General features: G+C 62.6%; 3 protein-coding genes across 3 annotated transcripts in view; 1 reads left to right on the top strand and 2 right to left on the bottom strand.

Annotated features, from left to right (window-relative positions):
- Positions 1-14: 14 nt before the first annotated feature.
- On the top strand, positions 15-2,703 carry H696_02369 (GDP-mannose 4,6-dehydratase). The gene is made up of 5 exons (XM_009496270.1): positions 15-477; positions 714-832; positions 970-1,514; positions 1,750-1,915; positions 2,150-2,703. Exons 1-5 carry the CDS (start codon positions 24-26, stop codon positions 2,213-2,215), a joined length of 1,350 nt encoding a protein of 449 aa, XP_009494545.1. The 5' UTR covers positions 15-23; the 3' UTR covers positions 2,216-2,703.
- A 131-nt stretch (positions 2,704-2,834) lies between these two features.
- H696_02368 (sentrin-specific protease 1) lies at positions 2,835-5,262 on the bottom strand. The gene is made up of 6 exons (XM_009496269.1): positions 4,684-5,262; positions 4,319-4,454; positions 4,164-4,227; positions 3,513-4,085; positions 3,260-3,346; positions 2,835-3,076 (listed from the first exon to the last, which is right to left on the bottom strand). The coding sequence occupies exons 1-6, from the start codon at positions 5,213-5,215 to the stop codon at positions 2,900-2,902; spliced, it is 1,569 nt and encodes a 522-aa protein (XP_009494544.1). The 5' UTR covers positions 5,216-5,262; the 3' UTR covers positions 2,835-2,899.
- A 287-nt stretch (positions 5,263-5,549) lies between these two features.
- Positions 5,550-12,977, bottom strand: part of H696_02367 (hypothetical protein) — an 8,160-nt gene continuing 732 nt past the window's right edge. Inside the window, exons 3-18 of the mRNA XM_009496268.1 lie at positions 12,726-12,965; positions 12,494-12,642; positions 12,191-12,337; positions 11,723-12,076; positions 11,307-11,545; positions 10,993-11,168; positions 10,622-10,843; positions 10,334-10,478; positions 8,479-10,105; positions 8,104-8,341; positions 7,520-7,981; positions 7,207-7,362; positions 6,743-7,055; positions 6,423-6,566; positions 5,831-6,258; positions 5,550-5,669 (exon numbers count right to left, since the gene is read on the bottom strand). Coding sequence (XP_009494543.1) covers positions 5,583-5,669; positions 5,831-6,258; positions 6,423-6,566; positions 6,743-7,055; positions 7,207-7,362; positions 7,520-7,981; positions 8,104-8,341; positions 8,479-10,105; positions 10,334-10,478; positions 10,622-10,843; positions 10,993-11,168; positions 11,307-11,545; positions 11,723-12,076; positions 12,191-12,337; positions 12,494-12,642; positions 12,726-12,965 — 5,127 coding nt within the window. The 3' untranslated portion in view covers positions 5,550-5,582. The remainder of the gene's footprint in view (positions 5,670-5,830; positions 6,259-6,422; positions 6,567-6,742; positions 7,056-7,206; positions 7,363-7,519; positions 7,982-8,103; positions 8,342-8,478; positions 10,106-10,333; positions 10,479-10,621; positions 10,844-10,992; positions 11,169-11,306; positions 11,546-11,722; positions 12,077-12,190; positions 12,338-12,493; positions 12,643-12,725; positions 12,966-12,977) is intronic.

Raw genomic sequence — 12,977 nt, 5'->3', positions numbered from 1 at the left:
CCCCCTCCGCCCCCCCGCCAACCATGACCCAAAACCCAAACAACAACGACATCACCCCAAGCGCCTCGAGCGCCGGGTTGACTGACCAGAACAATGACGGCTCGGGCACCCCCCGCCTGACGCCTGCCCGCCAGGGCGACACCGAGGCCGGCAATGTCCTCAACCGCGGTGTTGTCCTGACCAGCCTGGCCCCGGTGGCCGCTTCCAGTGGGCCGGACGCCGACTCCGAGGACTTCGATCTGGACGCGCACTTTGCCGAGTCCGCCGAGATCCCCCTTCCCCAGGACCCGCCCCGCAACTACCCGCCCCTGGACCCCAACCGCAAGGTTGCCCTCATCACCGGCATCACTGGCCAGGATGGCAGCTACCTGGCCGAGCTGCTCCTGTCCAAGGGCTATGAGGTCCATGGGATCATCCGGCGCTCGAGCTCCTTCAACACCTCGCGCATTGAGCACATCTACGAGCACAAGTATGCCGGTACGCAAGGCGATCCGCCCCTTTTCGGGCTTCATCCCGGCCGCATGCACAGCCCCCCCCCCCCCCCCCCCCCCCCCTCCCCCTCCGACATGAGGGGGCTGCCCGTCGCCCTCAAAGGCGCCTCTGCTAACAGGCCCCCACCTCCCGTGTCCCAACCCATGGCGGGCTCTCTGCCGCCTGCCTGCCTGCCCCCCTGCGCTGCCCGTTCCGCCACTCAATGGTCATGCTCATCACAGAGGGAGCCCGCATGATGCTCCACTATGGCGACCTTACCGACTCCACCTGCCTGGTGCACATCATCAGCCAGGTGAAGCCAACCGAGATCTACAACCTTGCTGCTCAGAGTCACGTCCAGGTATGCGCTCCCCCCCCCCCCCTCGCCCCGCCCTCGCCCTCGCCCGTGAAATGCGTGGCACACTCGGGGAAGAAGCCTCCTTCATTCGACCGGAACTGACCGTGTGCCACCCTGCCGGGCTCATTGCCCCCCTCTAGGTGTCCTTTGACATGGCCGAGTACACCGGCCAGGTGGATGCCGTCGGTACTCTGCGCCTTCTGGACGCCATCCGGACCTGCAACCTCACCGACAAGGTCCGCTTCTACCAGGCCTCCACCTCGGAGCTCTACGGCCAGGTTCGGGAGATCCCCCAGTCCGAGAAGACCCCTTTCTACCCGCGGTCGCCGTACGGCGTGGCCAAGCTGTACGGGTTCTGGATTGTGAAGAACTACCGCGAGGCCTACGGCATGTATGCCTGCAATGGCATCCTCTTCAACCATGAGAGCCCCCGGCGTGGGTTTACCTTCGTCACCCGGAAGATCAGCCGCGCCGTGGCCCAAATCCACCTTGGCCAGCTGGAGTGCCTGAGCCTGGGCAACCTGAACGCCCTGCGCGATTGGGGCCACGCTCGTGACTACGTCGAGGGCATGTGGCTGATGCTCCAGAGCGACAAGCCGGAGGACTATGTTCTGGCCACCGGTCGCCGGCACTCGGTCCGCGAATTTGTCGAGCTCGCCTTCAAGCACATCAACATCAACATCCAGTACGTCCTGGCCCCCGGAGGGGGGGGGGGGGGGGCACCCCATTGGCTCGGCCGCCTTCCTGGCAGTCAGACCCCCGTGTGGGCCCCTTTGATCGAGCGCGCCTTTTTTTTTTTCGTGTTTGGTGGGGAGTGCCTGGCCGACATGGATGACAGTCGCCCGGGGCCCTGCGCCCCTGGGGCCCACGCCTGCATCCCTCATGCTAACCCTGCTTTTTCACTCCTTTCCCCCCTTCAGGTGGGAGGGTGCCGGCGAGGATGAGGTCGGCAAGTGCAGTGAGTCCGGCCGGACTCTGGTCCGCGTGGACCCGCGCTACTACCGCCCGGCCGAGGTGGAGCTGCTCCAGGGTGACCCGCGCAAGGCCCAGCGCGAGCTCGGATGGCGCCACAAGGTGTCCTTCAAGGTGCGCACTGCTCGCCCCGCGCCTCTCTCTCTGGCTATGGCTCCCTCTGTCTGTCGAGCTTTCCTTTCTCTCCCCCATGCCCAGCTTCTTCGCCACTTAGGCCACGCCCCGTCTGTGTTGCCGCGGCTGAAGCACAGATGTCTAACCCGATGTCCCTCTCGGTGTACCCCCTTTCCCCCCCCCCCCCCCCCCCCCCGGCCCCCTGCGACGCGCGGGCATGCTTTCCCAAAATAGTCCCTTGTCGAGGAGATGGTCGCCGCTGACATCAAGATGGTTCAGCAGGGCAAGCTCCACATGTGAGAGGCCCCGCAAGGGCCATGTCTCTTGCTCTCTCTCCTTCTCCCTCTCTATCGCTCTCGCGGCCTCTCTGAAAGAAGGAATCGCACGCCCTCCATGGATGGGTCGTGCGATGTCGTCGTCGTCGTCGTCACCGTCGTCGTGTCAATGGCATCATTGGCCAGGTGCAAGCAACAAATGAACTGAACATGGCCATGGGAGAGAGAAACGTAAGGGGGAGGCAATCGCCCGGCTGACGTCCCTTTGCCTCCCTGGGTATCTTTCGTGCCTCTTTTGAAATGTTGAACTGCTGTCCTGACTCCTGCCGCGACAAGCAGGGAGCAGCCACCATTGTGACAGCCCTTTTTTCGTGGTGAGCAGATGAGAATGCGGGATGACCCTGGGCGCACGTCCCCTCGGTGTCTCATATCTCTCCTACTCCCCGCAATCTGGAATGTATAATAAAGGCGACATCTCCCCCCTGCAAATGAGGCCCCCGGCATTTGGCTTCCTATGTGTGTCCAGGCAGGCAGTCCACCTTTCCGTGGAGGGACGGGGGGGGGGGAGGGGTGTCCCAAACGTGTGAGACACACACCGACCGGCGGGGAGCAGCGGGCAAGGGCAAGTCGACAGAGGAGGGATAAGACCAAGCAGCCTCACCCCGGTGGAGGTGGTAATTTGTTTTGTATTGAGGTGGCCCCAGGGGCGCTACCCTTCTAGCAGTCGACAATGGGCAATTTCGTAGGCCATGCGCTCACGCACGGCTGGGATGTCGGCTTGGGTGAAGTTGAAGCGTCCATCAAACCCAATTCCGCGCGAAAGGCACTCGGCAAAGGAACATGCGAATACCCCGCAATCGTAGCCATTCTTCTGTCGCGGAATTGCCTGGGAACAATTGACGGGATGGGCCACATGTGTGAAGCAGCGACGGGCCAAGGAGAATGGACAGAGAGGTGGAAGAGAGGGAGAGGGAGAGGAAGAAGAGGGGGCATAAAGCGGGATTAGAGTCGCGAGGGGGGCGGGGCTCGAGCACAGAGAGGCAAGGGGGGTCCGGGAGGAGAATCGCACGCTAAGGCACTCGGTTTCCCAGTCAGTCACATCGAAGGGTGTGCCCTTCTTGTCGCGACTTTCCTGGTCGAGGTACATCAACAAAAGCTAGTTGCATGATGAGACATGGAGGGGGAGGGTGAAAGGAGGGGGGCGGAGGGTCATGGAGCGGGTTCGAGCAAAGGGGGGGGGAACAGAATATGTAAGTCAATGGCCGATACCAAGCCAAAGGGGGCACATTCGCCAACGGAGGCGAGGGGAAAGCAGGACGCACATCCAGGCACTCGTCGTTTCGCGCGCCGAGACTGTCCATGTAGATGATCCGCCGATCGGGGAAGTGAACGGCCGCCATGCACCAGTGCATGCCGAGATGCACCGGTACCAGGAGCAGATCCTTGGAAAAGATGTCCACGCGCCGGGTCCATCGCCGGACCCGAGCATAGCCATCCTTGGCCAGGGTCGAGTAAAAGAAGGTGCTGAACCAATGAACCGAGGGCAACCCATGGGCTTGGGCATTGCCGGCGCGTTCCATGATCAACTGCCCGTAGAAGTTGATCACCTCGTCATTCAGCCATGATGTCCCCTTCAGCGTGAGGACATCCTGGCGGGTGATGTCAACATTGAACCGGCTGGCCAGCACGCCCCCCTGGCGGGTCCACACCCGGCGATGGACATCGCTACTTTGCTCCGCATTCAGGCGGACCACCTTCGGAAGGGGCCGACGAAGCTTCTGCTGAGCCGCGGCCTCGCGTTGTTGACGCTCCAGCTCGGCCAGCCGTTCGGCCTCGCGCTGGCGTTGCTCACGCTCGCGGAGCTGCTGCTCGAAATCGCGAATTTCCTGCTCAGCCTGGCAAAGGGAGGGAAAATGTCAGGTTTGACGGACGAATGATGGCCCATGTATGCAGGGAATGCAGGTCAGCTGTACCTCCGCCTCGCGTGCGACGAGTTGATCCTGGAGCTGGACAAAGCGAGCTGATGGAGACTTCAATCTTTGATCGAGGGGCGTCAGGAATGGACAGACGGACATGATGGAGGCAGAGGGAAGTAGCCGGGGAGGGTGATGGGCAAGCCCACACGCACAGTCCATAGATTCGCGGCATCAGCGAGTCCAGCCGCGGGAGGTAATTCCACAGACGATGGGATGAGGGGCGATGGTCCTCATGCCGATAGCCCACATCCTCGGCCGAAAGTTGTGTTGCGTCGGTGGACATGAACACTGAAATAGATGGGCGCGGTGTGGGATGTGTTCAAAGGAGGGGTGAGATGAATGCGCTGCTTGAAAAAAAAAAAGAGGTCACGCACATACACACACACACACACACACGAGAGGGCACATCCCCACGCGTGTTTGTATATATGTGTGTGTATGTGTGTTGATGTATGGACGTGTGGATGTGTGAAGGTGGCCAAAGATGTGCGAGGATGTGTTTACGCGAGGGACGCACAGTCATCCGAGATCTTGATCATGGCGGCCGGCCCAGGAGCACGGCCATTCGACGGGGGCGCCGGTTTGTCGGCCGAGGCAGGCTCGCTCTTGATTACAGGGGCCTTTGCTGAAGTGGCAGCCCCCTCTGGCATATCGGACGTGGCGGGGAAAGAGAAGGCAGTCCCAGTCTCAACAGGCGCATGCTTGGGAGGGGGCCGATGCGCTGCTCCAGATGAAGGGGCCATCTGTACGATGTGTCGGGATCGGGGAGAGGCCCGAGTGGCCTTCGCTGTGCGCAGGTGTCGCAAGGACTGGAGCCGTGACGGCGGGGGTGCCGCATTTTGGGGGTCATCAGCGATCAGGCCAATGATGCGACTCCAACGGCCAAGAAGCTCGGGCACAGGAGACCCGGTGGTCAGGGAGCTGGATGCCAGATCCTTCGCCGGTCCAGCGGACCCAGTCGGCGCACTTCGCACCACCTGGCCCTCCTCTCGCCCCTCCGCGGCTCCCCCGGGGGGAGAAGATGGACCAGCAGACGCCGGGCTGGACATGGACGTCGGCAGGAAGATCAAAGACACAGTAGATCTACCCGAACAGGTGGGGGGGGGGGAGGGGGGAGGGGGAAAAAAAGCAGGGAAGGAGACTGAAGTTGGGGATAGGTGGAGAATCTTACCCTTCATCTTCCTCGCCGGCATCTCCTGAGGCCGCTCTCCGAAGAGAGGTTGCAAAAGTGCCACAATTCGAAATCCCGCGGCCCCATCTTTGGTTGCTTCCAGTCCGCCATTCCCCCCTCGCCTGTGTGTCTCTGCCCGCGCCGCCGCGCCCCTCCTGCCACCGATCCAAACCACCGCAGGTTCCCCCACCACCAGGGGGCTGGCGCTGCGATTGGATATATCACGTGTATTCATGGATTGGGGCTCAGAAAATATCCAGGCTGTGCTCCAGGAAGAGGAGATCGTCGAAGAGCTGCTCCACGCTGGAGCCGATGCGCCGGGCGATCTCGCGCTGTGTTTCGGAAAGTGCGCAGAGGTGGGACATTTAAGGTGGGGTGTGAGTGGCCCGGCGGCAGAAGAAGCATGTGGCTGAGGGGGGGGGGGGGGGGCACGGGGATCGGGCACACAAGGGTGGGGGAAGGGCAAAAAAAGGGGCCCAGCAGGGCGAGGTACCTGCTCGCGCATGCTCGAGTTGAGGAAGGCATGGCGGATGAGCACGATGTCGACCACGCCGCGCCGGCGGCCAGATCCGGCACCGGGCCCGGCACCGGCCGACCGGTGAGGCCCGATGGCACGTGGGACTCGGAAAGCGCGGGGATTGAGGCTGCCCAACGGGCGAAGGGCGGCAGCCGGGAGGACCGGCGCCGAAAGGAGGTCGCGCAGAGCCTCGACCGCCGGAGACAGGTCAGTAGCAGCCGCAGCCGCGGCCGCAGCCGCAGTCGATGGCAGGACCACCTGGGCTGACGTGGCAGCGCCATATTCGCTGGAGGACAAGGCGGCCAAAGTTGGGCCGGAGGTGAGCTTGCGCTGCAGAAGTGACAGACGATGGAAGCGTCGCTCGGGGACCGGAGCCACCGAGGAAAGAACACCTTCGGAGCTGGCTAAAAATCGCGGCCGGGTAAAGCAGCGCGTTTCAAATGGATGGAGACAAACACACAGGGTCAGAGATCCTTGAACCCAGAGATCGGATGGCATGACAGACCGAGTGATAGAGGAAGAGGGCGAGGGCGAGGGCGAGGGGAGAGGACAAATGGCGAAAACGAACCAAAGAGGGTAAACTGCTGGCGCGAGGATCGGACACTCGGGGAACGCATCGAGAATCTGAAGGACCGGGGGCAGCTAAGCTGGTTGGCACCGACATGCATATCAGCCGTACGCAGGAGGCGCTTTCCGGCAATACTTTGGATGGCTGGTGGTGTGGGTGTGTAGCTGTGTGAGTCGGCGCGAGGGCGGACAGGCGCACAGGCACGGCGATCAAGGGCTCACAGCGAGCCGGACACAGGGGCTTGGGGCAAGAAATGCAGAAGGAGATTGAGGGGAGAGAGAGAGAGAGAGGGGGGGGGGGACGGGGGGAGAACCACGCACATGCCGGATCATAGCGCAGAACGTGCATGGAGCCCGCATCATCCAGAGAGACCATGGCCAGGGAGGTGTCGTCGACGATGAACTCTCCCGAACCGACGGGCGAGTGGCGGCGAACCTCTCCCCGATCTGAGCCGATGATATCCAGCCCCACCAGCGGATGGCCCTTATACCGAGCAAAGCAAACCCCCCGCAGGGCGTCACCCACCAGCAGGTATCGCCCTGCCACCGAAGACAGGGCCGTCACATAGGTATGAACATCGAGAAAAGCGCGCCCAACCAAATCCGCCGCATCCTTGAAGGAGTAGAGAATAATCTGAGTGGAGGAGGGTGAGTGTGTGCATGGGAGAGACGTGAGGAGAGGGCGAGGGAAGCAGGGACGGACACCGCGCCAGCTGGACATAGACAGCGAGAGAGAGAGAGAGAGAGAGAGAAGGGGCAAAGAAGGACACGAAAGGGGAACGCACACGCTGTCCAAGGGCGAGAGCGATATGGCCGCCGAGCTCCGTCACCGCAGACACCGGGGTGCGGAAGGTCTTGGAGAAGACAAGCTTCAATCGATGTGATGAGGTTGCCTTCTTCGGGTCGGAATGATGGCGCTCAACCACATCGAAGATGAGGATCTGGAAAGCGCGGATCCCCGGCATCCCACATCGCGCGGCAGGATGTCAGTCGCGAGCCCGAGGAAGACCCAAACAAAAGAGGCCACAGACGTGTGGCCACAGGAGGCGCCTGGGGACGGGCGGAGAGGGAAGGGGAGGGAGAAGGAAAAACACGCACGCGACCACCACACGATTCATCAGCCCCACGCAGGGTGCCAGTGCCGACGGCGATGAAGGGCCGGCGCTCGGTCGGCACATCGGTCCCAACCCCGGCACCAGTCGTGTCCAGATAGACGGTCTCCACAGCGAGGACCTGCTCATCGACACGCAGGCGAGCGGCATTCTTCTCCGAGGCAACCCCACTGGCGTCGCCATCCTCCCGCATTTGAGCGAATGATGGCATCGGCTCGATCCGATCGGCGGGCCCGGCTAGCCAGGCCGATGGCGACCACAGCTCGATGGAGAATCGCCGCCGGTCGGGCGGGATGGGCAGCGCCCCGTTCGACATCGGGGTCGCATGGGTCGCAGCCTCGAGGTCAGAGGTGACGGTGCTCGCCTGCAGTGGCCCGCCAGCCTGCTGGTCCTCGCAGTCAATGCCGGAGGTGGCCACATCCGCCGAGGTGTCCAGCTGGCTGGTGGCCTGGGAGGCAAAAAAAAAGGAAGAAGACAGGTAAGGAACTTGCGAGCCTGCAAGCGGGGGCGGGGGGGGGGGAGGGGCGGGGGAGAAGGGGGTCCAATGAGGGGGAGAAAGAAAAAACATACCACAATGTAGTGCCCGCTCTCCGGGTGATAGGCAATCTTGTGAGCCCGGCAACGGAGAGGAACACGACGAATGGGCCACGGACTGTCGATCTTCATGTCTTTCGGAAGCTGAGACACACGCAGTCGGCACGTTGGCCGGCCATGGGCCGTGTGGCTCACTGCCTCGGCCAGGTATGCCACGCCACGCGGGCTGCTTTGAATGCTCAGAGGGGTGAAAGCACGAACTGGGCCGTCATCGCTGCGCGAGGTGCCCGGGAGAAGGGGAAAGGAGGTCAGAGGGCAGGAGGGAAGGGGCCGAAGGTGCACAAGAAGGGTGCATGGGGCATATACAGGGGCCAGAAGGGGGGGGGGGGGGGGGGGGGGGGGGTCACATACTGCATGCTATGCACACAGAAGCCTGTGCGTGGAGAATACACAATCCACTTGGGGCGGGCACCACACACGAAGACCCCCTCAAAGCCCAGGGGACTGGAAGCGCCAACATGCGTGAAGGCCCGCAAACGTCGCGGCCGGTGCCGCAGTCGAGCCACGGCCTGGGCCATTTGCGCCGCGGTGTCCGGCATGGAGGAATACGCCGTCGAGTGGCGAAAGCGCTCTTGGATTTGGTGCAACGCCCGCAGGGCCGTGTCCTCGGCCGTTCGCAGGAGCTGCTGCTGATACTGCAGATGGGGGCTGATGTTGGCCACGGCCGAGGGCGGAGGACCACGCATGCGCCGGTGCCCGGAGCTGGCTTGCGCCGCGGCCTGTGCCGCGGCGGCCTGGGCCAGGATCTGTGCCCGCACACCGCAATACTGGATGTGCTTGGCTTCGAGATTGGCGGCAGCCTGGGCCGCACGTGCTTCGCCGGCATCCGCCAGCAGGGCCCCGGTGCTGGCCGTGGCCAAGTCCACGGACATCGGCCGGAAAATGGCCCCTGCCAAGTCGACTCGTGCAAAACGCCCCCCCAGACGGCCGAGAGTGCGTCGCGCCGCCGCAGCCAGACCCATGGCATCATTGGTGTCCCCCTGCTCAAGGCCAAGGTTGACACCATGCATCGCATCGAATGCACACCCGAGCCCGGCATCTGACAGTCGCCAGGCTGTCACATCGCCGGATCGATGGCCGGCCATGAGGAAGAGACTGGCAATGGGCCGGCTCCCAGCCACGGGGGCAGCCGTGCTGGTGGCGGCGACCACCTCAGGCGAGTCGGCGCCAAGTGGCAACAGCAGCAACTCCTCCACGACATCCGTCAGCGGGGCCGCGTCCGAGAGAAGATGCTCAAGCCCTGGCCGATCGGCCAGGACACCGGTGGCATCGGCCAAACCATCGCTCAACAATACCACCTCGGCCATGGCCGGTGCCAGGCCCGAGTGAGCAGCCGCCGGCAGCCGCAGGACCAACAGATGGCCACTGGCCAGAGCCAGGAAGAGGAATTGCTCCGCGCCATCGGGAGACACCAGCGCACGCAATGCCTCCTGCAGGGGGGTCTGGGCGCCATCGCCACCAAGCAACGGACCGGCGCCGCCGGAGGCGCCGAAGCCGGATTCCGATGGGCCATCAACTTCCATGGCTTGAGCCTCGGCAGCACCACCACCTCCGGCGGTCGATCCGCCATACAGGAAGTCATCCTCGTCATCCAGGTCTACGGAGGCCAGTGACGGGGTGCCGAGGTCCGACATTGAAGCCGTCGGGGCACCGGCTCCGGTGGAGCCGGCTGGCGTGACGCGACTGCACAATTGCCCAAGGGCGGCAGGGGAGAGGAAAGTGGCCAGGGGCCGAAGGAAGTGCCCCCGGTCGTGGAAGGCCGCCAGGGCCGTCACACGCTGCGCATTGTCACCACCAAGCAGGCTGACGGCCGAAAGATCGACCGGGTGGAAGTGCTGCTGCTCGGGCTGGAACTGGAGGGCCTGGAGGCTGCCGTCCGAAAAGAGGATCGCCAACAACGGCCCAGCCATCGAGGCTGACACGGCCGAGGCGTCCGGCGCTCGGGCACTGAGCGCAAGCGAAGCCACCAGCGAGGCGTCTTCCAGCACAGAATGGGGGGGGGGGGGGCAAAGCATCAGTGAGGCGGTCACAGTGTTTAAAGAAAACATCAGATCGGGGACGAGGGCGTGGATAAGGGCATGGCTCAGGGGGAGAGGGAGGCCGGACGAAGGGGGAGAGAGAGAGAGGGGGGGGAAGAAGATGAGGAAGAAGAGGAAGGGGAAAGGACGAAACATCGGAGGAAACCCGCGGAGAGAAGCGTGCGCACCATGCATGCTCAGGATCCGCAGGGTCGAGGGCGTCACCTGGATGAAGCATCCAGTGCCCTCGATGGGCTCCGCATGAATAGTGGCCTCAGAGCCGACGAGCCCGGTGTCGGTCAGCTCAGTGAGACCCTCGCCACATTGGAGGATCTGCCAACCGGGAGGAGGGACGAGAAAGAGATAGGGGGAGCGAGGCAGAGGGAGGGAGAGGTAAGAGGATGGCGTAGCGATGCTGCCATAAAAATAGGCAAGAAGGAGGGCAAGGAAGAAAAGGCACGACACAATATCCGTACCAAGGAGCGCGACACAGCGAAGGAGAGGATCAAGAAAGCGTCCTGTGCATCAGGCCCGGAGGAACTGCGGATATTAAAGATGTCCTGCGCCTCCATGTCGAAGGAGGAGAGGATCCGCGGCCGGATTCCGCGTTGCATGATGGAGAAGGTGGTCGTCGAGTCGTGCCCGGACAGGGCAACAATGTCGACAAAATCATAGAGCGCGTTGTTGGAGATGGCGTTCTGGGAGGGAGAGAGAGGGGGGGGGGGGAGAAAGAAAGACCGGTGGGTCAGTCGCATTGACGAGGCAGCACAGGCGGAGCGCCCGGCGAAGAGGACGAAAAGAACAGCCAACACATGTGGGGGAGTAGCTGGTCAAGGGGCAAACGCACAGACACGCCAACCGCCCGGCCGACAGCGAAATCCTTGATCGGGCCAATGTTATGCAGCCAGTCGGACACGGTGATGAGCCAACCGCTGCTGGCCGAGGCGGGCTTCAGATCGGCCGCCCCGCCGGCCGTGCTGGCACCTTCAGTATGGCCGAACAAGAGATCCAGCTCATCGAAGCCTAGATCGCCAGGAAGGTCGTCAGTAGACATGGCTAGCGAGAAAGAAAGAAGGGAGGGAAGCAGGGGGGCCAGAGAAACGATGGCACACAAGCTGAGTTGGTTGCACGTGTGTGTGGGGGGGGGGTGTCTGTACACACCCTCAGATGCCTGGGTGGAGGAAAGGGCCGGTGCAGGTGACTCGGCACTTGTGACAGGCAGGACAGCGCGACCTTTCTCCTCCATATGCAGCAGCAAGGGCAAACCCAGCTGGGAGCTCAGGAAAACGAAGCCCGTTGACCCGATCGGCGAAATTCCCGAGGGAAGACCGGCCGAAGCGAGGCGCTCAAACGAGATGCGGTTGACGAAGCTCCCCTCGGCCAGAATGTCGACCATGTAGCTTGAACACCAATCAACAATCAGGGGAGACCGAATTGGTGGAGCGTCGAATGGCGGGTGTCAGGATGGAATACAAACGAGGAAAAGAGGGGGAGAGAGAGAGAGAAAGAAAGAACCAGGAACATGGACAGGTGGGTGGCTCGGTTGGATGGCAGGGTGGCGGCTGGGCAGCACGTACAGGTCGCCATTTCGCAGGGAGGCCAGGAGTCGAGAAGGTGACAGCAGGGACCATTTGGAGCCGTCGAGGGAAATTTGTCCGATTCCGATGGACGCCCAATTGGTGGCAAAACGATAATCGCTGAGCTTGGCAAACTCGTTGAGAGCCACGCCATAATTGAGGGACTCATGGCTGACATAGATCAGGGAGCTGTGACAGATGACCAAGACACCGCCAATCGGCCGGGGGAGAGCAATCAGCTGGAAGGCATCGAAGGGGATGGACGCGCGCCGCCACAGGACTTGACTATCACCGCGAGCCAAGTCCAGGGAGAAGGTGATGATCGAATGGGTGTCCTTGCGCAGGCCGAGAAGCCTGTGGTAGAGTGGTGGTCAGCGACAATCACCCCAGCGGCGAAGAGGAGGGGTTTGAGGAGGAGAGAGAGAGAGAGAGAGAGGGGGGGGGAGCAGGGGCAGGGGGAGACCATACGATGGGCTTGTGGGAACGGGCTCATAGAGGACCGTGACGGTGGGCTGGTAGTAGCCATGCAAGAAGACCGACGTTTTGACATTGCGGAAGCCATTGTCGATGTCGGAACAATCCAGCACAAAGCTAGATCCGGTAAGCAGGGACCGACTGGTGAATGCCAATCGGGAGAGAGGAAAGGAGAGAAGGGAGTGTCAGAGAGAGAGAGAGAGAGAGAGAAGAAGGGCAAGGGGGAAGGGGGCGGCGGCGAATTTCACGAGCAACAGGGCTCACGGGGGACTGGAGTGCCGTCCAAACATGACGCACTCCTTGGCGGCATCCCCATCAAGGTCCATCATGCCCGTTTGTCCCAGGGGGAGGATGGCAAAATGGTCGTCGTAAACACGGAGAGAGGCACACCGGTTGGCCGGGTCGACCGTCAACTCGGGGTCCGAATTGAAGGTCACTCGGCCCTCCTGGAAGGGGGGGGGGGAGCAGGCCATCGGTCAGGACCACATTGAGCAAAGCGAGATGCCAGTGGGCGAGGACGCGGGCATACCTTCAGAGACTCATCCTCATAGTGGTGCATCGAGAGGGTCTCCATCGACTGGGAGTATGGGTCAAAGACCACCAGCGAGAGTTTGGCCTCCAGAGACGCCACAATCAGCACATCAGTCGGGTAGGGGTCCAGCCGAACAGCGCGAATGGACATGACATCGCCCCAGAGCCGGTGTGAGAAAGCCAGGCAAAGCTTGCCGTCCTTCGGCAGTGTGGCACTTGAGACAGGGGTGCCAGTTCGCTGTGAGCCGGG

The sequence above is a fragment of the Fonticula alba genome (genome assembly GCF_000388065.1).
Source record: "Fonticula alba strain ATCC 38817 unplaced genomic scaffold supercont2.3, whole genome shotgun sequence".
Lineage (NCBI taxonomy): Eukaryota > Rotosphaerida > Fonticulaceae > Fonticula > Fonticula alba.
The sequence above is the reverse complement of the archived record's forward strand: the minus strand, read 5'-3'. Positions and strand labels throughout refer to the sequence as shown.